This window comes from Vulpes lagopus, chromosome 11, assembly GCF_018345385.1.
Source record: "Vulpes lagopus strain Blue_001 chromosome 11, ASM1834538v1, whole genome shotgun sequence".
NCBI lineage: Eukaryota > Metazoa > Chordata > Mammalia > Carnivora > Canidae > Vulpes > Vulpes lagopus.
In genome coordinates, this window is record NC_054834.1 from 13,358,148 (window position 1) to 13,381,104 (window position 22,957).

Sequence of the window (22,957 nt, forward strand, 5' to 3'; positions counted from 1 at the left end):
GAACAGTCAAAATAATTCCATTATGCCTCCTGTCAATCTATATGCCTGTGAGCCTCTTTTCTATTATTATATTCCTGATCTAATACTGGAGTATAATTTAAAATTAATTTCTTAAGTAAATTACATACCCTGGACTCTGCATCATCTTCTTCTTCATCAGGATTATAAGCTTCTGCACATACTATAAAAATAAAAATGGACATTCTTCCATCAGGAAACATACAATAAATATACCCTAAAAAAATTAATGAACAAAAAAAGAATCATGGTATAAAACAACATTAGTTTATTTCATCCAGAGCAAGCAGTTTATACTCAAAAATTGATTCCTTATATAATGAATTTATTTATTAAAATATAAAGCTGTGCTTTAGGACGATGGCAAATGCTTTCTGTTATTCAGAGACACATAGCTTCGCCTCTTCTACTTTCATTTCTAAGCTACAGAAACGTGTAAGATCTAAAAATTACTTAAAGAACACACACTAAAAAAAGCTAAGTCTGCTATGAAATGATCAACTTAATTATACAGTTACAAGCACCTCTCATAAATTATCCATAACCCAATCTTCCAAGAGCAAATACGATTAATGTGTTCATATTCCTTTCTAGTCTTTATTCTGAATTGAGTTCATACTGCATATGCAATGTTAAAACTTGCTTTTTTCATTTAACACCGTAAGAATTTCACATACCATTAGAAATATTTTGCAAAATTTGTTTTAAGGACAGCCAATTGTTTACCATAAGCTATAATTAACCACTCTCCTAAGGTTAGACACTTAGCTGGCTTCTCTTAAAACAAGCTTGCAATAAACATCTTCATGCATAAATATTTGCCTACATTTCAGATAATGGTATAGGAATTATTCCCAATTGTTATTTTTAGGAGCTAACAGGTATGACAATTTTTCAGGCATACAGATTACCAAGCTTCCTTCTAGAGGGACCGTATGCATCCACTGTCCTACAAAGAATGCGTAAGAAGACTCCTCTAAATTATATAACAGAAATGGATGTTACTGCTTAAAATCTTTGCCACTTTAGATGAAAAAATCATTTAAATCTTTAAATTACTTTGAATTTGAACTATGTTCAAATGTTTGTAAGTTGACTCTATTGCTGCCTTTTGTCCTTATGAGCAATCTCTGTATGCACTTGGTTTTCCTTTTGATTTACGCTAGTTGCTTAACACCACTTTGTTATCTTTCTCAGAATCATTTTACCCAGTTTGCTTTTTCATGGTAATTATAAAGTTGTCACAGATAGCTATGCATGCTTGCTTTTTATGCCATGAGATCAAGGAAGAAAATTCCCCAATATGATTTAAACTCAGCATTAGACATCACAAAAACACCGTGGGTTCCTAGGAAACGCCTTCTTCATTTGCAAATCTAAAGATTATTTCTCTTTTGGTTTTTTAAAAGTAGATTTTATTTTTTTACATTTACCCTTTAATTCATACGGACTTTACTCTGCCATAGACATTTAATTTTAACATAGAAATTTAAAGAACAGAGGATCGGTGAAAAGATGACAAATGTCTTTCCAGGGGCCTCAGGATGGCATCAAGAGTATTATCATCATTAGTACTATTACTGCATTATTATAAAACCTGACATTAGCTTTCTGTCCTCCCAGCATTGCTCTATATACACCTTGGCCAGTGAGTGAGTGATTCTTAACCAGGGCCAATTTTGCCCCCTAGGATGACATCTGGCAATGTCTGGAGACATCTTTATTGTCACAACTGTGGGGGCTAAGGGGGGAGTCACTGGCTCTTGAGGGAGACCAAAGATACTAATAAACTTCCCACAATGCACAGAGCAGCTCCCCTTCCCCTCAACCTACAATCCCCTGGCTCAGATGTCAACAGTGCTAGGGTTGAAAAACTCTGACCTACTGTATATTTTCTCATTCAATCTCGCAACAACTCTAAAATAGATCAGTTTTCTATCACCTGACAGGTGAAAGACCAGGGCAGAGCGGTTTACGTGTATCTTGGCCCAGATCACACATTCTAGTACAACAGGACCAATACGAGATCCCAACATTGTCTGGCTGACCCCAGAGCCTTGGCTCTTAACTACTGTTCTGCGCTGGACTCTGGTGAATTCACCGGCATCATGCCTGGACTTCAGCCTTCTGTCTCAGAAACCCAACAGAAGGGGACTGGTCTCTCAGGGGCAGGCTCCTGTTAAAGAACCTCACTGATGCCTATCACCAGAATGCCAACTAACTAATTCTCTGAATCAAGTATGGAAATCAGCATGACCAGCTCTCTCCCCACAGGAAGACCATGGAAGAAGCCAAATCACAATTAAAAGGCTGCTTGGTGAGAAAGAGCTAGGAGGAAGAGAATTTGTCTAATAAAATGAATGTTTAGTGGCATTCGTCTGGGACAGCTTGAGTTTTCCGCATAGACCGTACAGATGGCCCTTATCATGGGGCCCAGACACTTTAATAGTGTTGGCTCCCACTTTCCAAAAAAGCATGAGGACATTTACTTCTAAAGCTTGGCTCTGAAACTGTGCTTCCGTAGATGACCAATCTCATAGGCAGGACTGCTACCTGATTAGTAGGGCTCAGTACAAAATGAAGACACAGCCTCAGTCTCAAAAATTCAGAATTTCAAGAGAGCAACAAGAGACTATCAGACCAAACTCTGAGACTTTGTAAATAGGGGGCCCGGGCAGTCAGCCCTGGTAATGGGACCCATATATTCAATGAGGTGGTACAGCAGGTAAGACACTTCAGTTGTTGATCTTACATTTTAATTCACAGAGGGAAATCTTAACGCTCTAATTCCTAAGTTCCAAGCCCCTATATTCTGACTAAAAATCAGGAGGAGTAAGAACCTATTGTGTTTCTAAATAACTCTCAATTGTCCCAGTATTATTTAACACCCTTTCTGATTTGTGGTATCTGCTTTCTCACTCCTTTGTTTCTCGGCTGCCCATTTCATTGAACTATTTGCAGTAGTACCAGGATTCAGTTGCTGGCGTTTATGTGCAATGTTTCACCATGTTCCAGTTCATCTACCAACCACCTCCTACAGCCAGAGCAAATAGAACACCTGCAGTCTTGTACCCGGTCATGTGCCTTCCAACCCCTTATCTTTACTTCCACTGTTTTCTGGGGTTGGAGCTCCCACCATTTCCTCCTTTCCAAGCCATCCATCCCTTCTCTCCAGCCCCAGCTAAAAAGTCAAGACAACAGCCTTACCTCCTCAGAGCAAATTGAGGAAAACCCACATCTATACTCCCTTTGCCCTGTTCCAATACCATGGGCAGAGCTCACTGTCATCTCTTACCACACTGTACTCTACGAAAGTTGTTACTATCTGTTCCCCTCTCCAGGCTGGGACTTACAGCCCATCAGGGACTATGTGCTCCTGGTCCTCCTTCTATTTCCCTAGCACTGACCTGGCTCAATGCACACTTTTTTTTTTTTTTGAATGACTGATTAATGAACAGACAGGCCTGCAAGGTCCTTGAGGGCATAGATGATTGTCTTGTTTAAATATCTCCTGAGAGTCTACCTGCATTATACACTCTCCAACACAAGTTGAATGAATGAATTAAAAGCTGTCCTTTGCTAAAATGACTTAACACCATTTGTCCAAGAAAAAGGAACAGAGTGAAATGAGAACCCTTTATCTTGTTCGCCAAGGTGCCTGGCACAGAGCCTGGAAGTTCAATAAATATCAATACAAGGAAGGAATGGATGAAAAGTTCTATGTCTGGAAGGACCCTCACACCAAAGCCTCTAGATTATACAAGCTGCTTTGTATTCTTTCTAAAATGTATTTACCCTATCCCTCCTGGGCAATGTGAAATTGAGCCTGAAATTGTATACTCCCTTCTTTGGCAATTACACAGTAGTGAGGGACAGAGCCTTATTCTTCCAGTGGACCCTACATTGAGGTTTTCCTGTTATGTTTGTATATATAGATTTGGACAATACATCAGTTATCTAGAATAGTCCAAGAACTTAAGTCAATTCCCACGCTAGACTGTGAAATGCATGCACTGTGTAGCCAGATGCCTGTCACAGTTTGCAGGACAGAACAGGAAGTGAGAACCATATTGACTCTGCATCTTCTAAGGCTTGGCCCTCAATCTTTTCATGCAACACACACACACACACACACACACACACACACACACACACAGAGCTGCACACAGTTGACCCTTGTACCATGTAGGAGTTAAGGGTGCCGACCCCCTATGCAACTGAAAATCCACATATGACTTTTGACCCTCTGAGAACTACAAAGAGCCTCCTGTTGATCAGAATACTGATAACATGAACAGTTGATTAACACATTTTGTATGTTATGAGTGTTCTATATCGTATTTTTATAATAGAAAAGGCTAGAGAAAAGAAAATGTTATTAAAATCTTTAGAGAAATCACATTTACAGCACCGTACTGTGTCCTACCAAAAACAAATCCATGTATTAAGTGGACCCGCACAGTTTAAACCATGTTGCTCAAGGGTCAATTGCAGTGATAGACAGAGATAAGGAATTTGCTTTCCCCATCATGACAGCAATTACATGTTGTCCAACAGTAGCCCTCTGACTGACACCAAATGGGTCATCTCACAATTCAATTTAATTAACACTACCTACCTGAATTTAGTGTCAGATCCCGTAAGTCAAAGGGCTGGGTCTTGCAAGATTGGCCTCCACTTGAGATGCTAACCTCAGTTCCCAGGACACCCACACATCTGAACAACTAGCTATAAACTTAGGGTTCTCACGACCCCTTCCCTCTGGTTCTGTAATTCACTAGAATGACTCATAGAACTCAAGAAAGTACCTTCCTTAGTCTTACCAGTTCACTAGAAAGGAAAAAACTCAGGAAAAGCCAATGGAAGAGAGACACAGAACAAGGTATAGGGGACAGGCACAGAGCCTCCAAGTCCTCTCTGGGTATCCCACCCTCCCAGTACCTTCCCCTCCAATGTTTTTACCAATCTGGAAGCTCTCTCTCTCTTTTTTAAAGATTTTATTTATTTATTTGAGAGACAGAGAGTGAGCAAGAGAGAGAGCACAAGCAGGGGGAAGGGTAGAGGGAGAAGCAGACTCCCCAATGTGCAGGGAGCCCAATACAGGGCTCAATCCCAGGGTTCATGGGTTCATGACCTGAGCCAAAGGCAGATGCTTAACCAAGCCATCCAGGTGCCTCTGGAAGCTCTCTTAGCTCTTGTCATCTAGGGTTACATTACACAGTCACAACTGATTAAAACATTAGCCAATGGTGATTAACCCCCTCCCAGGAGGTTGGTGGGGGCTCTAGGCTGGGGGGTGGGGTGGCGCTGAAAAATGCAAGCTTCTATCCAAAGTTTGGTCTTTCTGGCAAGCAGCCCTCATTCTGAAGCTATCTAGAAGCCCCTCCACCAAGAGTCACGAGGCACCAAAGAAATTATTCTCATTTAGGAGATGCTAAGGGTTTCCAGGAGATCTGTGTCAGGGGCCCAGGAAGCACCCTTCTTACTGTACCAGACAGGGGTGACGGCAACTCCCAGGGCCACTATACTTGTTGGTAATGCATAAAAATGAGTATACACAGCTCTGCATTGGGCAAGTTTATATAACCCGTGCTAGCTTTCAGCCTAACAAAGGATAAAGGAACCAGCTTGAACTCCATGAGCTATTCCACTGGGCCTCAGCAACTGGCACACAGCCTTGTGCACAGTACACCCTCAATAAATATTTGTTGAAGGAGCAAAAAGCCAATGTGGCCTGTACAGAAAAACCGCGTGGTTTATAGGCTTTTAGCATAGGAAGAAAACTGCCTTCTGGAAAATACATAAAATTTACTTTTCCAATGTTCTCAATCCATTAAGATTTTAGCATACTTATTTAAATGATAATCAGCTCAAAAGAAAGCCATGATAAAAGCACAGGTGCATGAGACAACAGAGTTCTGCATCAGGATGGTTAAACTTAGCTTTTGAAGTGGAAATGCCCTCCTACAAAAGGAAAAAAAAATTACCTTTACAAATACTAGTTTAAGCCATGCATTCTCTTAATCTTGCTTAAGATTAACTGGGGGAGGAGGCAAAAAAATTACTTTTTAAATTTTTTTGTGGGTAAAGCACATAAATACAATACACAGACAGTATACCTGTGGTATTAAAATCTCATTGTGGGGGTAAGTGGAAGGGATGAAAGGAAAGAGCCTACCTACAAAGACTTGGGGGAGGGGCACAGGAGTGGCTCAGTGGTTGAGTGTCTGCCTTCGGCTCTGGTCATGATCCCAGGGTCCTAGGATCAAGTCCTGCACCAGGCTCTGGAGCCTGCTTCTCCCTCTGCCTGTGTCTCTGCCTCCCTCTCTGTGTCTCTCATGAATAAATAAATAAAATCTTGTTTTAAAAAAGACTTGGGGGAGAGCCAATGATAAAAATAAGGCTGAGAAGCACCACGATAAGATGTGCTAGTCCCAGCGAAGTAAAGGGAAGAGGTACAGTGACAGTCAGGAGACTCTCCCCTCCCCTACCTCATCCATGTTTCTGCCCTGAAAGTGTGGTGCACACCTGCTCTGACACATCAGTGTGGATCCTAACTTTGAACTCCCAGAGCAAAGGCATGTGGATGCATCCACAACATAGAAGTTCACACTTTGATCTCAAATCACATTCAAGTGAAAGGATCCATCAGAATTCTTATTTATCATTAAAAAAAATAGTCTGTAGAATTCGGGAGAAGCTACAGAGTGAAAGAATGCTGGAGAAGCACAGAGGAGAAAGTAGTGGGCAGCTGCTCAGAGGACAGAGAAGGCTTCGCAGAGAAAGAAGCCCCCCGGCAGTTAATGGGCAAGGCAACCAAGTCTGAGAAAAGAAGAGACTATGTATGTGTTCGGTGCTGTATTTCTAGCCCTTAGATCTGCGACTGGCACACAGTAAATGGTAACAAAAATGGCTGGGAAAGGAACATTCATTTTAGTGGTGAGAAAAGTAGGGTTTTCTTTTCATCTTAGACCTAGGAAAACTGCATCTGTTAGGACAGCGGGCTTACACCACATAACAAGCATCCCCAAATCAGAGTGACTTAAAGCAGAAGTTGATTTCTTGCTCACAGGATAGGTCCATCTCAGGACAGTGGGTACTTTGCTCCATGTCATCTTCATGAAGCCTGCAGGCTGACAGCCCCACCACCACTTGGAAATCTCACCAGTCCCCAAGGCAATGGCAAATTGCTTGCTGGCCCCTGACAGGTTCTAGATATAGCACCCCAAAACAGGGCACCTCATTTTGACTATATTAAACTGAAGATGTTTGACAAAACAGCAGAAGCAGAAAGGTCACTCTGACTTCTCCCACCTTGCCCTTTGGCCCTGAAATCTCCCATGTGAAAAGTACCTTCCCTGTACCAGGGGGGAGGAGGACATCCTTATCACCAAACACATGGAAGTCAGGGTGAGAAGTCTATATAAACAATCCTTAACCATTTACTACCAGGAGCCCAAACCCCTTTGTCTTGTCAATCCTTCATAGATTTATTGTTGCCCAAAAGATATGAAAGTTTCCTGCTCTAGTCACTTGTTTGGGTCATTTACTTGTGAAGGACCCCATAAACATGTAAAAGTTCAATAAAATGTGTGTAATTTCTCAGTATTCCTTTTTTTTTTTTTAAGATTTTATTTATTTATTTATTTGACACAGAGCACATACAGGAGGAGCAGCAGAGGGAGACGGAAAAGCAGGCTCCCCCCTGAGCAGGAAGCCCAATGTCAGCCTTGATCCCAGGACCCTGAGATCATGACCTGAGCTGAAGGTATACACTCAGGTGACTGAGCCACCCAGGCGTCCCTCTCTTGTTACTCTTCTGTCAGTTTCTTAGGCCCAGCCAGAGACCCAAAGAAGGTACAGGAGAATTTTTCCTTCCCTACACTTGTAAAGCTTCTGCCTACAAGTGATACTCATCCCTTCTTGCCAAGAAGGAATATATAATCACAGTTCACAGAACAAGTGACACAGCCATTCCTAACTTCAAGGACACAGGGACATGTATCTCATCGGATGCTAAGAGAGAAAACCAGAGTATTGTGAAGAGTCTTAATAACCAATGAAACCACCTGATTGCCCTAAGCTCAAGGATTCCTCTCTTGTCTTCTCCATGAGGAGTTTAAAAGGGAAACGGAGAGTACTGAAATCAAACATATAAATTACTTAAGAAAAAAACATTCTTACCTTAAAAATCTATAGACTAAGACTCAAACTCTACACACAATCATTACAATTTCCTTAAAACTGCCTTCCAAATATTATTTAGTCATTGACCATTTCACTTAATATTTTACTATTTCCTGCATCAAAATATTAAAAGTTTTAATGATCTACCATTATTGCTTACATTTCAGCTACAAAAAAGCAATATAAACCTTAGTTCAGGCGGGTTCTTGAATCATCCCCAACATATAATTACCTAAAAAATGGCTATAAATGTTTTCCTGTTATTTCCACTATTAAACAGCCCGTCTGTCACAAAAGCATTTTAGCTATACCACACATTTTATTCAACTGCCCTGATTTATTACAACCCAACTGTTTTTGTTCCCCTTTAACAAGAGAGATATTTAGGGACTCAGTTGGTTAAATGTCTGACTCTTGATTTTGGCTCTGGTCATGATCTCAGGGTCGTGAGATCGAGCCCTATATTAGGCACTCAGCAGAGTCTGCTTAAGATTCTCTCTCCCAGGCAGCCTGGATGGCTCAGCGGTTTAGCACTGCCTTCAGCCCGGGGTGTGATCCTGGAGACCAGGGATCGAATCCCACATCAGGTTCCCTGCATGGAGCCTGCTTCTCCCTCTGCCTGTGTCTCTGCCTCTCTCTCTCTCTCTCTCTCTCTGATTCTCATGAATAAATAAATAAAATCTTAAAAAAAAAAAAAATCTCTCTCCCTCTCCCTTTGCCTCCCTCCCCAGCGAGTGCACACTCTTCTTCCTCCCAAATAAAAAATGACTAATTTTTTTTAAAAAGACAGAAATTTAGAGTAAAACTTCGTAACTTAACAATTCATTTCTCTGTTTTTGTTTCTAAAAACGATTTTCCCTCATCTGTATACCACTCCTCTTTAAGTGACTGTAAATCAAGAACAATTCACACCTCACAAATAAACCATCACGTGCAGGGCACCAGTGGAACACTGTCACTGAGACACAAAAATGAGCAGCAATAGAGAGCTTCAAACAAATGAGAATTTGTCCATCATTGGCTATTTTCCTATATTTAAAACCTGTGGAAACCAAAACACCAGCTTAATGTCCACCTCAAACTTACAATAACATGGCTTCCTCTACACCTTGAATACTTAAAAAAACACCCTCAGAGGTGGAGTACAAGAGAGTGAAGAGTATGCAAATCCTCACCCCAAGAGCAATGATAAAACAAGACAAAATTTCCACCAATAAAAAACAAAACCATTTCAGGTCTCTGCAGATTAAAGGCATATAACAAATGTAGAAGCATTTATTCGTATAAAACTACTGGACCTCAAGTTACAACAGGGGGAGCACACAGGAGAAAACACTGGCGTGCCTTTCATTTACTTACTCTATGACCACACTCAAAACACATCTGACACCCAAAGTATGGGTTTATTTCCACATGACTAATTCTCCAACACCAGCTGGGTGTCCTACAATTCAATTCAGTGCTGACACCAACTGCCTGGAATTAGCATCAGATCACACAAGGTAAAGGTTCAGTCCCCTATGACTGACCCCCCACTGCAGATGCCAATTGTAAGCAGTATGTACAAAGGTTATCTACAGCTTGTTTGACTTGCCTACAGATTGCAGGTTATCACAACCTCCTCAAATTTCATCATAGAACTCAGAACAACATGTTTACCAATTTACTAAATAATAAGGAATATAATAAAGGATACAGTTTAACAGCCAGGTGAAGAGCTAACATAGGGATAGGTCTGGAAGGGCCCTGAGCACAGGAGCTTCTGTCCTTATAGTCAGAGTGTGCCACCCTTCCAACATGTAGAGGTGTACTCCAAACCCTGTACTTTGGGGATCTTTATGGGGCCTTCATCAAATAGGCATGACTGATCATAACTCAATCTCCAGCCCCTCTCCTCTTTCCAGAAGATGGAGGATAGAGCCAAAAGTTCTAAGCTTTTAATCATGACTTGGTCATTCTGGGGACTAGCCCCCATCTTTAAGGCATCTAGAAGCCCACCAAGAGTCACCTCACCAGAACAAAAGACACTCCTATCACCCAGGGAATTCCAAAGGATTTAGGAATTCTGTGTCAGGAGCCAGAATTAAAGACCAAATATTAGCACAAAACATGCTCCAAATGCTCTTACCACTCAGGAAATTACGAGGGACATTGAGGAGCTCTGTGCCAGGAACTAGGGACAGACAGCTATATATAATTTCCATTCTTTTACAGGGAGTCCACAGCATTCTTGCTTGGAGCTGCTATCCCAGATCCCCCATCTCCAGCTCAGTCACCAAGGCAACTCTACCAGTTTTGCTGCTGCAGGAGGCTAACCTGATTGACTGTAGAGCACAAAAGAACCAATGCCCAGCAGCAAGGTTGGTAATGGTGGTCTTGTAGGTAGACAAACAGGAGGACTAGAACCTTGCCTACCTTAGGTCATGGTTCTGGCTGCAGCAAGCAACAGATCAAAAGACTAACTAGAAATTAAACCCCCAAAAATGAGACAGCAAGGAGAAGCTTCATAAGCTCTTCAAGTGTCCATGGCTGAATGGAAGGCTCTGTGGGCATGCAGGAGAAACTAGACAGGACCCAGGCCACTCACATATCCCTGGCTGTCCTTAAACCTGTAGCATATGTGGAGAAGAGCAAAATGGTAGTTAAAAGTCAGGGCACTTCTTAAAACTATCTGAAATTTGAACATGCTTCCCAATTCAAGCACAGATCCATCAGCTCAAGGCATTTGAGTATAACCTTTAACTAATCATGGAGAGATAACTAAGTGATGTACACACAGGAGCTAAACCTAGAAAGCCAGGGCTAATGTTTTTTTTTTTTTTTTTTAATTAAAAAAAAAAGCAGGGACATTAGCAGCCCCATACTCAGAGGAGACAGAGTCTATATATTTACCCTAGGAAAGTCACTGAGCAAAAAATAGCAATAACCCTGAGACAGAAGAAATCAGAATTTGGAATTGCTGTAAAATATAATCTAAAATGCCAGCTCTCAGCAAACTTTTAAGAATGGGAAAGACCAGCAAAAAGACAGGAAAGTGTGACCCATATTCAGGAAAACAGCAGTCAATAAATAGCAAAGACTTCAAAGCAGTGACTGTTCAAAGAACTAAAAGAAATCAGGTTTCAAGAATTAAAGTGTGATAACAATGACTCAACAAATACCTTTACCTCAAATAAAGAGGTAAAAATTACAAAAAAAGGAAAGAAAAGAAAAGAAATTCTAGAGATGAAAAGCCTACTGAGATAGAAAATTCACTAGATCAGCTCACCAAGTTTGACTTGGCAAGAGAAAGAATCAAGGAACTTGAAGACAGAGCAAGAGAAACTACTCAATCTGTAGAACAGACCAAAAAGTGAACAAATAAAAGTGAAGAGAGTCTCAGAGATCCGTGAGACATCTAGCACATTAACCTGCAGTTCCAAAAAATAAGAAAGGGGGAGAAAAAAATAGAAACAATAGCCCCCAAATTCCCAAATTTTATGAAAAACATTAACTTAATGGTTCAAGAATCTCAATGAAACTTAGCCAAGCATAAACACACACATAAAAACTCATACCTAAACACATTTTCATAAATTGTTTAAAAATAAAAAATAAAGAAAATCTTTAAAACTGCAAAAAAAATATCATATACAAGGGAACAATAAAATAATAGTTAACTTCTCATCAGAAACAATAAAGATTGGGGCACCTGGGCGGATCAGTTGGTTGGGCACCTGCCTTCAGCTCAAGTCATGGTCCTGGGATAGAGCCCTGTGTTGGGCTACCTGTGCAGCAGGGAGCCTGCATCTCCCTCTCCTGCTCCCCCTGCTTGTCTCTCCCTTGGTTGAATAAATAAATAAAATCTTAAAAAGAAAAAGAACCCGTAAAGATCAGAAGGCACTGATACCATATTCAAATTGCTGAAAGAAACGGTTTCACAAAGAATTCTATACCCAGCAAAAGTATCCTTGAAAAATGAAGGTAACATGAATGCATTCTCAGTTAATCAAAGACTGAGAAAATTTGTTGCTAGCAGATGTGCCCTACATGAAATACTAAAGGAAGCCTTTAGGCTAAAAGAACATGACATCAGATGCTAACTCAAATTGGCAGGAAGATATAAAAAGCACTGGAAAAGGAAAACATGTGAGTAAATAGGAAAGACCATATAAACATACTTTGCTGGTTTTTCCTCTTTTTACTTTAAAAGACAAGATTTCATAAAGTAGTAATTATAACACTGCACTGCTGGGATTATAACATATACGATGCATATGTCAATAACAGCACAATGGGCTGTTCCTCCTAGTTCATGCACCTTGGAAAGGCAGTCTGGTGATTACCTGTGGCTATTCCCAGGAAGAGACCACCTCTTCTCAGTTTGTTGCTGCATAATGATCAAGGTGAAAGAGGTGGGGAGGATAATACAGACCCATTCTGAGGCTTCAGGATCCTAACCTGACCACTCCTGGGCATGATGTATCTCTGGCCCAAAAACGTATAATGCTTCCCACAACATACAGAATAAAGCCCAAACTCTTACCAAAACCCATACATTGCTAATCTTATTAGAATATTCACTATTACTTCAACCTAATATCATTTCACATGGTTTGCTGAACTAGAAATTTATTTCTTCCACTCCCACTTATCAAAAGCCTACTCTTCCCTCAAAACTCTACACAAACATCCTCTCTTCCCTGTCATTTTCCCTAAGCACGCGAGTCAGGACTAAATGCTCCCTTCTATTTAGGAAAACAGAATGCACCTTATTTGCTCTTTTTTTCTTATGCTGAGGGCTAGAAGTTATTGCCGGCTTACATTTAGAAGCTACATTGTATGAAAATGAATACCTTTAAACCCTGAAAAGGCTCATACTCCAAGAGGCATGTAGGAACTAAGCAAGCAAGGAGGAGGAGGAAATTCGCATCTCCTCCTCACCCACTGAGGGCATAAACTCAGAGTGGAATGTCTAGCTGCTCCTTTGAGTTCACACTGCCTGCAGAATGTGTATAGATGTGCATAGTGGAATTCATCATGACCCAAATCTGCTGTGCTGTCCTTCAAATGGCTCACAGTGATGAAGGGCAAAAGCAGAAAAACGTGCACCTTTAGCCCAGAAGGCTAACCTAGAGCCTGTATTGTTCCGATAAGGATCAAATACGTACTGGCTGCTTCATTCTTAAAAGGTCTCATGACTGCCTGTACATCTCACTGATAGTTAATATCGAGCTGAATGATAAGCACCAGAGAAATCTTGCCAAAGTAGTTTTACGGGCAGAAATTCAAAGAAACGTTTATGATCTAATACTCCCTGTGTGTCTCCTCCCTCTTGGGCACCAAGCATACAACCACCAGCTTCATACAGCGAAAGGCAGCTCTTTCTGCCCATGGGCCCTTTCTCTGTGATATAAAAAAGCACCTGTTTGTGTGGAAAAGGTCTCAAGAATTCTTTCTTAACTGCTGGCTCCCAACCCCCACATCGATGGGTCCAAGTTCATCGGTACACGGTCAGCTCCTCCAGGAGGCTTGGACACAAAGCTAAGTCTTACCTCTAACAATCTCACAGTGTGTGCAGAACACTGTCTTGCAAATAGTGAACAAAAAATGCTTAATTTAAGCGAAGCGACAGCACAACCAACCAGATATGAAGTCAATCTCTTCTATAGTTACCAGAGCGTAAACATTTCAAAAACATTTATGCACAAAAAAGAGACGACCCCTCCAAATTACAAACCCTTGCAAGTCTAGGGGGAAAAACCCAATCTGATTTTAAAATGCAGTAATTTTGCATAATAGGAGGGAACCAGGTGGTTGGCTGTTCTACTGTTGTGAAGAAAAGAACATCAAAAAACACAGCCTGTAAGAAGAAAATTACAGTGACCTTTAGCCTCCCACTCCATCTCTTTGAAAAATTTGTGGTATAAATGTAAAGTATTATTTCTTCTTTGGGGCTTTATTCCTTTGTAGCTAGATGAACTGATAATGTGAGATAATAGTTCCATTCTTTTAAAAAGAAATGACATTTGTCTAAATTGTTATTTACTGTCATTCTGTGTGTAAAGTATTATGTGCTCATAAAACGGTGATGTTTCTCAACAGAAAAAAGACACATCCGCATGGGTCACCTGCCACCTTGTAAGCAGGTGGTGAACCAAGTGACTTGAACTCCCCTCACAGAATGACAGAGGGTGCATCAACTTTCTCTGATTTGTAAATGTAGGGAATCCACTGCAGATGTCACCTGAGGCTGGAGAGGAAGTTCAGTGGGCCAGCGGAGAAGCTGCCCTGGACAAAGGAATATAGAGGGCTTCCTCAGGGTGGCCAGCCCAACCTAATAATCATCTGGCAGACAAGATTCTAATAATCCAAAATGGGTTGGCTGAAATTAGTCTCAGATGAGGTCAGGGTTTCAAAGCCCTCTGTGGTCCCCAGAGGGACAAATGAGCGCGTCCAGATCAAGCCAAGACGGGTGGACTAGTTTAATCAGAACCCTTCCCTGGCCTGGGGGGCCTGAATCACAGAGAATACCAGGTCAGTCTCTTTCTGGTGGCCCTGCCGTAAAGTGTGTAGAGCTGTGGTGTCCTATCCCCAACCTCATGGAGAGAGCAGCCTACAGCAAAAGAGGATCAGAGGACAGAGACAGAGAGATTCTTAACAGTATTCAAAACCCAGATTCTAGTTCCTCCCGAGGCCCAGCTTCAGGCCTGCCCTCCCGGAGGCTTGATGACTTTCGGAGCACCCCACACCCACCATTTCAATAAACTTCCCATTTTTGCTTGTTTAATTTCAATGTACGTTTCAGTTACTGACAACCAAGAAATGAAGGAGAACCTTGGTTTAAAAAGATCTGGACAAGGAAAACAAAATAACAAAAGGTCCAACCAACTGCCAAAAGTAACTAAGAATAAAAACCACAGAGCAGTCATTGATTAGAAAGTGGTATTTGGGGCACCTGGGTGGCCCAGTTGGTTAAATGTCTGCCTTTGGCTCAGGTCATGATCCTGGGGTCCTGGGATCGAGCCCTGTATTGGGCTCCCTGCTCAGTGTGGAGCCTGCTTCTCCCTCCCTTTGCTACTCCCCCTGCTTCTGTTCTCTCTGCCAAAGAAATAAAATCTTTAAAAAAAAAAAAGAAAGAAAAAAGTGGTACTTACAAGATAACAAGTTCAAACTCAACAAAATTCTAACAACAAAAGTAGGTGACACCAAAGTCAAGGCCCACGTGTGGCTCTGACGGGAGTATCCATGCTTGCTCATCTAGGATATTAACCAGAGAATAAAAATGATAAAGGTCCTCTGCAAAACTGAAATTATTCTATTCCACCAAATTTTGCTGTTGTAGCAGAACAAAGTCAGCTTTAGGTCTTCAATTTATTTTTATTTTTATTTTTATGTTCCATGGATTTCAGAACCACCGGTTGGTATTTTTTTTTTAAAACAGTTTTAGTGTTTTTATGAAAATGACACATGCACCCTGCAAACAACTCATTTATTAAGTATTAAACTTTTGTTTTACCATACACAACATGCCTCTAGCTTTAGGAAAACTAACAGAAAACCATTCCAATTTATTGACTCTTCATTTGTAAAGCTGTGCCTGGTGTTTATGACAATAGAAGCACTAATCAGGCTCCTTGCCTCTACCAGCTGGTTAGGGAGATTAATTCATCTGTTAAGGCAGGAATATAAATTATTATCTGTGACTATACAGAAGTAACTGATTTACAGTGTAGAGAAAGAGCACAAGATTCAGACAGACCTAAGCACATTTCAGCTCTGTTTTTTTTTCCTGCCACTTATTAACTGCCTGACCCTTGTACATTACCAGGCATTATTAAATGCAGTTTTTCCCATCTTGAAAATGTGGCTATTAAGACCTACTTTGTAGAATTGCTGTGATTAACTAAATAAATGCCACGTGTCTAGGCATTATATGAGAAGTAAACCTTGAAAAACAGATTGGTATCTTTGGTTTAAGCTATCAAAAAGCATCAGGATGAAATAGAATAAACATTTAAACTTGTCTGTGAAGGAGAATAAACTCCAGGCCTCTACACAAATCCCCACCAAAAGCTCCCCTCAAAGCCCCACCACCCTACCCTGTTCTTCCTAGGTCTGTAACCCTATTTTGTACTAGCCTTCTCACAAATCTTCCCACCAACTAAACTGTGGCTGCCAACTACCTCAACATTCTCTGATTTAAAATATGTCAGGTAATCCTCCCATCAACTTTTTGCGTAAGGTACTGTTATCATCCCCATTTTTTAGACGAGGAAACTGAGGCCCAAAGAAGTTAAATAACTGCTCCAAGGTCCCTTAGCCCATCTGGAGTACAAAGTCTGAATCTAGCAAGCTTCCCTCTGGCTGCCTGCTTCTCAGCAGATTCTTTCAGGAGCTAATGCTCAACTAATGGCATGTCAATCTGTCGGGGAATCTATCAGGTGATTTGGTTCTTCCAGGAGTAGACATGTGACACCTTTTGGGGCGGGGGGGGGGGGGGGGAGCATGCCTCTCCCAGGAGGTGACACTTCAGGCAAGACCTGGAAAGTACATCCAAATCATGATAAACGCCTCTTGGGATAAGCAGGTGTTTCAACCAACAGTCCCTAAATAGGTCATTCCTAGCTCTGATCCCTAATTATTCACCTAAATCAGGAAAACACATTCAAAAATGCTCTCTGAAATAGACCTAAAATTCAGAGCTTGATTCTGTGTTATAAAATGTGTTTTGATTTATATTAAAATAATAGCTGGTTTGTCTTGTTTTTTAAAGATTTTATTTATTCATGACAGAGAGAAAGAGAGAGAGAAAGAGACAGAGAATGAGAGAGAGAGAGGCAGACACACAGGCAGAAGGAGAAGCAGGCTCCATGCAGGGAGCCTGATGGGGGACTCAATCCCGAGTCTCCAGGATCACACCCCCAACTGAAGGCAGCGCTAAACCAAACCGCTGAGCCACCAGGGCTGTCCAATAGTTGGTATGTCTTAATTACATTTCAAGCACAAGATTAGCAATTAATGTTATAACCAAGCAGAGTTCATCCTAAGAATAAAAGAATAGTTCAATATTAGAAAATCTATCAACACAACACCATATCATTATGTTAGAAGAATCAAAAGATCATATGAATGCTATGAAGGCATTTGACAAATACTACTTTTAATTTTTAAAAGATCTCAGTAGTATTAGTAATGCTGCTAGCAAACATATATTCTTACTATAGGAAATGTTAAGCATTTTGCACTATATCGTTAATCACTAAACAATACCCTATGAGTGAAGTTCAAAGAGATGAAATAACCCTCTCAAGGTTAAATAACTAGTGAGTGGCAAAGACCAAATCTGAACACAAAGCCGTCTGACCTCCAAGCTCAAACACTTATCAAATCAGTACGGGTAAAAAAAACTGAACAGGCACTTGGCTAAAAAAAACAAATGGTCAACAGTAATGAAAAAATGCTAAGCCTCACTCATAAATTTTTTAAAATGCCAACTGAAAACATAATTGACCTATTAAAATGATTAACATTTAAAAATTCTATAATACTGTTTCACACTATGTTAAACATTAAAGGAGAATATAAATTAATATCCAATTTAGGGGGCAGTTTGACAATACCTGTATAAATGCTCGTACCATTTACTAAGCAATCCCTCTTTTAGAAATACATCCTATAGGTTTACTGGTACGATTATGCAAAACCATGCGTCCCTGAAATTTAAACACCTATAAATTTTAATACATCCCATATAATGGAATACAATTCAGGCATTAAAATAAGAATGAGGCACTTCTAGATGTGAGGACATGAATAGCTGTCCAGGATATACTGTCAGATGAAAAGGACAACGTGGAAAGTTCGGTATCATTTTAATTCCAACTAAATATGCAGAGGCATAGAAATGTCCAGTAGAGTACTCAAGAAACTGTTAACGGTGGTGATCTCCAGGGCTGGGTGTGGGAACAGCATGAGAAACAAGTAATTTTAGTTTTCATTTTATACCCTTTTATACTACTTGACTTTCCCCATGAGCATGTGCCCATTTTACCATTTAAAAAATCTTTAGGGATCCCTGGGTGGCGCAGCGGTTTGGCGCCTGCCTTTGGCCCAGGGCACAATCCTAGAGACCTGGGATTGAATCCCATGTCAGGCTCCCGGTGCATGGAGCCTGCTTCTCCCTCTGCCTGTGTCTCTGCCCCTCTCTCTCTCTCTCTCTGTGTGACTATCATAAATAAAATAAATAAATAAATAAAAATAAAAATAAAAAAAATAAAAAATCTTTAGGGGTGCTTGGGTGGCTCAGTGGTTGAGCGTCTGCCTTTGGCTCAGAGCATGACCCTTGGGGTCCTGGGATTGGGCTGCACACTGGGCTCCCCACGAGGAGCCTGCTTCTCCCTCTGCCTATGTCTCTGCCTCTCTCTCTCTCTCTGTGTCTCTCTCGTGAATAAATAAATATTTTTTTAAAATTATTTTTTAATCTTTAAATGAAGGGCGTGTGGATGGCTTCAGTCAGTTGATTTTGGCTCAGGTCATGACCTCAGGATTCTCGGACTGAGCCACTGCCGTGGGTTCCATACTCAGCGAGGAGTCGGCTTGAGGATTTCCTTAACCTCTTCTTCTGTCCCTCCCCCACTCATGTGTATTGAGTGCACAACACATGTGTGATCTCTCTCTAAAATAAATTTTTAAAAACCTTTAAATGATATAAAAGGTATATGTATACACTGATCACAGCTATAAGAAACATGGATATTGATTCACAAGGAGACCATTTTAGAAAAATTTTACCAGTTGAACTTAATATATACTGGGAGACATAACCTCATCATTAAAAAGGTGAAAGAAAGAAAGAAAGAAAGAAAAAAAGAAAGAAAGAAAGACGAGAAAATCAATCAATCCTGACTTATTGTTGCTATAGATACAGGAGAGCTGGAATTGATTTCCAGTTAAAATGGAGAGAATAAGCAAACCAGCACCTCTCGCCCTGGCTCTCCACCCATGCCTACACTCTCCCTTCCAAATCATCACATCTCACAAATTACATTCTCAGATAACTGCTTTATGTGCTGGTCTCATTGGTTTTCAGTGTATACAAACAGATATAACTACATCTTTTTTTTTTTTTGCTGTTTATAGAATCCATAATCGCAAATAAGTATAGTATTTAATAATACAATTCTGCACACAAAGCAAACATGACTTATTCAATTCTTAACATCTTCCTTCGGGAAACTTGCATCATTCAGCTTCTGTTAGATTTGCAGTCCCCTGAAAAATACACAGATGGCAGTCATTACGGTAAAAATTAAGTGACTTTTCCCAATAGTAAAGGTCCCCCCCACCCCCTTCGCCAGGAAGAAACAAAATGAAATAAAAACCATGACTAAAGTGCAAGCAGATCACTTCTAAAATGTAGTTAATTTCATATCAAAACAAATAGTATCACAGCATACATTATTTCTAGGTACTTATCCATTAATTTGGGTGGCAACCTAGTATTTTCAGATTTCCCCTTGAAAAGGGAAGGGGATAATACTTAGTTTTAGTTCGGAATTAATTTGAATAAGCAGGTCAAGGGCCAGAGGCAGAGCACAGGACAGACCAGAAACTGCTTATGTTATGTTTTGCACAAGGATCGCTTCAGAAAAAAGTATATTTCCTCTGGATTGTTTTAATAAGTGGTAGGTAGTACCACAGCACATGCCACACCGGTTGCCACTGCAGGATGACAGTTCACTCGCTTGCTTTCCTTCCTTTCCTTTTTTTCTTTCCTTCCTTTCTTTTCTTTCCTTCCTTCCTTTTCTTTCCTTCCTTTTCTTTCTTTTTCTTTCTTTCTTTCTTTCTTTCTTTCTTTCTTTCAAGATTTCTTTCTTTCTAAGATTTCTTTCTTTCTTTCAAGATTTATCTATTTTAAGGAGAGAGTAATTGTGTGAGTGGGGGAGGGAAAGGGGGAGAGAATCTCAAGCAGGCACCCTACTGAGCATGGATCCACACATAAGGCTCAATCTCAGGCCCCTGAGATCATAACCTGAGCTGAAACCAAGAGTTGGACACTCAACTGAGTGAGCCGCCCAGGCACCCTGGGATGAGAATTTTCTAGTAAACCTTTCTCTGATACGAAGAAAGAAAAGAAAAGAAAAGAAAAGAAAAGAAAAGAAAAGAAAAGAAAAGAAAAGAAAAAGAGAAAAAAGAAACAATCTAAATCATTCAAGTTGACTGCTAAAACCGTTAGAATGCAATCCATTTTGTAAACCTGGGCACAGAAAATTTGGACAATGAACTGATTAAAATATAGGAATACCTGGGATGTTATTAAACAATAAGTTACATGTTTCACCTGGAAGAGTATTCAATGCCAGCACTAGAAATTAAACAATTGCTTTTTTTCTACTTTGTTGGAATTTAGTGTACAAAATATTTAATACAATTTCAAAATTCAGGATGAAAGTTATACCAAGGAAACAGAGCTAGCACTATTTAACAAAAGAGGTAAAAACTAGGTGATTCTGCTTTTCTTTTTTAAAGTAGGCTCCGTGCCCAGTGTGGAGCTCAATGTGAGCCCGAACTCATGACCCTGAGATCAAACCCTTGAGATCAAGACCTGAATGGAGACCAAAAGTTGGACGTTTAACCAACTGAGCCACCCACGTGCCCCTAGTTGATTCCATTAAATAATAAATTAGTAACACTAAAAAATAAAAAGAACATGGCCTTGGGCACGTGAAACTCTTTGTGGCTCAGTTTCCACACTTGCAAAATGGCAATAATAAGAAAACATCCTTCAAATACAGTGGTAGTGATTCTCATAGATTAACCCAGGGAAAGCAGAGTTGAGCATGAGGGCCTGGCACACAGCCGACCCTGTGCACATTTTAGCACCACATCATCATCTACTTTCACAAATGAGACTAGTAAGGTTCATAACCAAAATAACTGATCCTTATTCACACTTTTGGGCTACTTCCCTTGTTAGAGAAATGTATTCTTTAACCAAAAAAGTGAGGAGAAAAAAGCTCTGGGAATTACAACTTCATTGAAAAACATGGGACTGTGAAAAGACAAGGCCCACAAGTGACAAAAGGCCGAAAATAGAGTCACTTTACGCTAAGCCTCAGGTCACCAAACTGAGACTTGATCACAGTTCCAGCTGTGCCAGAGATGGATTCTTTCGACTTTTGATCAGGAACCACCTAGTCAGCACTAGTGACGCAAACCCCCGCCATCCCCTGAAAGAAAGTGGCCCTGCAGGAACCGACCTCTTTGCCTCACGGAACCTCTCTGTCCCCACTCTCTTCTGCCAACAAGTCTTTAATTTTATACAGCTCCTGGAGCTCCTTTATATCTGCTAGACTGGAAGCTGCACGATTTGAATACATTTTTGCACAAATAAACTCTTCAAATTTTTAATATGCCTCAGTTTAACAGGGCTCACAGGCTGCCTTCACATTATATAATGACCTCTGACTCAGAATCTCTGTCGGGGGTGGGGGGGGACATACAGGGGTGACTCTGCCCAGGGATGGGACACACAGGATGACTCTCCTACAGTTACAAGCATCCAAAAGACTTCAGTTCCACCATCTATATAGTTTAACATCAAGAATCCCTTTAAAAGATGATTTTACTAAAGAAAGTTTTACTTTCATTTAACTTTGACCTTCCTTGCCTATGTAATACAACATAAATGTTTATTTTTTAATCTGTGAAAATATAATTCTGGATTATAAGCATTCTCATTATTCTAATTCCAAGAGCAGCTCTCAATCTGAGAAATAAACTGTCCCCTTCATGTAAATGCACTGAAGGAAGAAAAGTTGCACTGTAACAGGGCTAAGAGATTGAGTGAAGTGAAAAGACCAAATAAAAAGGTAACTTGAAAGTAGTAGTTTGCTTTTATTTTTAATTTTTTTTTTTAAGTTTATTCTTCTTAGTAATCTCTACACTCAATGCAAAGCTCAGTTTCACAATCCTGAGAGATCAGCAGTCGCATGCTCCTCCAATGGAGCCAGCCAGGAGCCCCAAAAGTAAGTTTACTGTTAGAAAGCCACCAAAGTAACCTATGGTAAGTGTAAGTTTTCAGTTTCTACTGCAGATTACTACTCAGCAACCTGTGGAAACTCAGCTCTGTAAATGACCTCACAGCATGCCCTGTACCTTTTCTGGAACACCTGGAGTCTGGTACCCTGTTACTTTATGTTATGCAATGAGCATATTAAACTATCTACATCTATTTTTAAATGGGAGCTACAACTTGGAATTGTTTTCAAATACCTAAGGAGACGGCCAGTTCTATCTTTTCTGATGGAGGTCAATAAAGAATATTCATATTCCTTGAAACAGGTCAACAACACAATTACTTAAGCTATTTGGTGTTTAAATGAAAAAACTCTTTTTTCTACCATTCTGAAAACAATATATCATTAATCTATATTTTAATTTTTTAGCAGTTTAATTATATTGCTTTAGTAAAGCAACAACTACAATTCAACATCCTGTGGTTTTAGTAACTCAAGGCTGAAGATGGTAAAAGAAAGAGAAGATCCAGATTCACTTTTTGGTTTTCAAGTGTGTCATTAATTTTTTAAATTATCAGAAAACATGATCAAATGACTATATATATATATATATATAAAGATTTTATTTATTTATTAATGAGAGACACAGAATGAGATTGAGGCAGAAGCAGGCTCCATGCAGGGAGCCCGATGTGGGACTCCATCCCGGGTCTCCAGGATCACACCCTGGGCTGCAGGTGGTGCTAAACCAC

General features: G+C 40.3%; 1 protein-coding gene across 1 annotated transcript in view; it reads right to left on the bottom strand.

Moving 5' to 3' along the window:
* Positions 1-22,957, bottom strand: part of PRKAR2B (protein kinase cAMP-dependent type II regulatory subunit beta) — a 91,950-nt gene that overhangs the window by 32,985 nt on the left and 36,008 nt on the right. Inside the window, exon 3 of the mRNA XM_041774100.1 lies at positions 129-181. Coding sequence (XP_041630034.1) covers positions 129-181 — 53 coding nt within the window. The remainder of the gene's footprint in view (positions 1-128; positions 182-22,957) is intronic.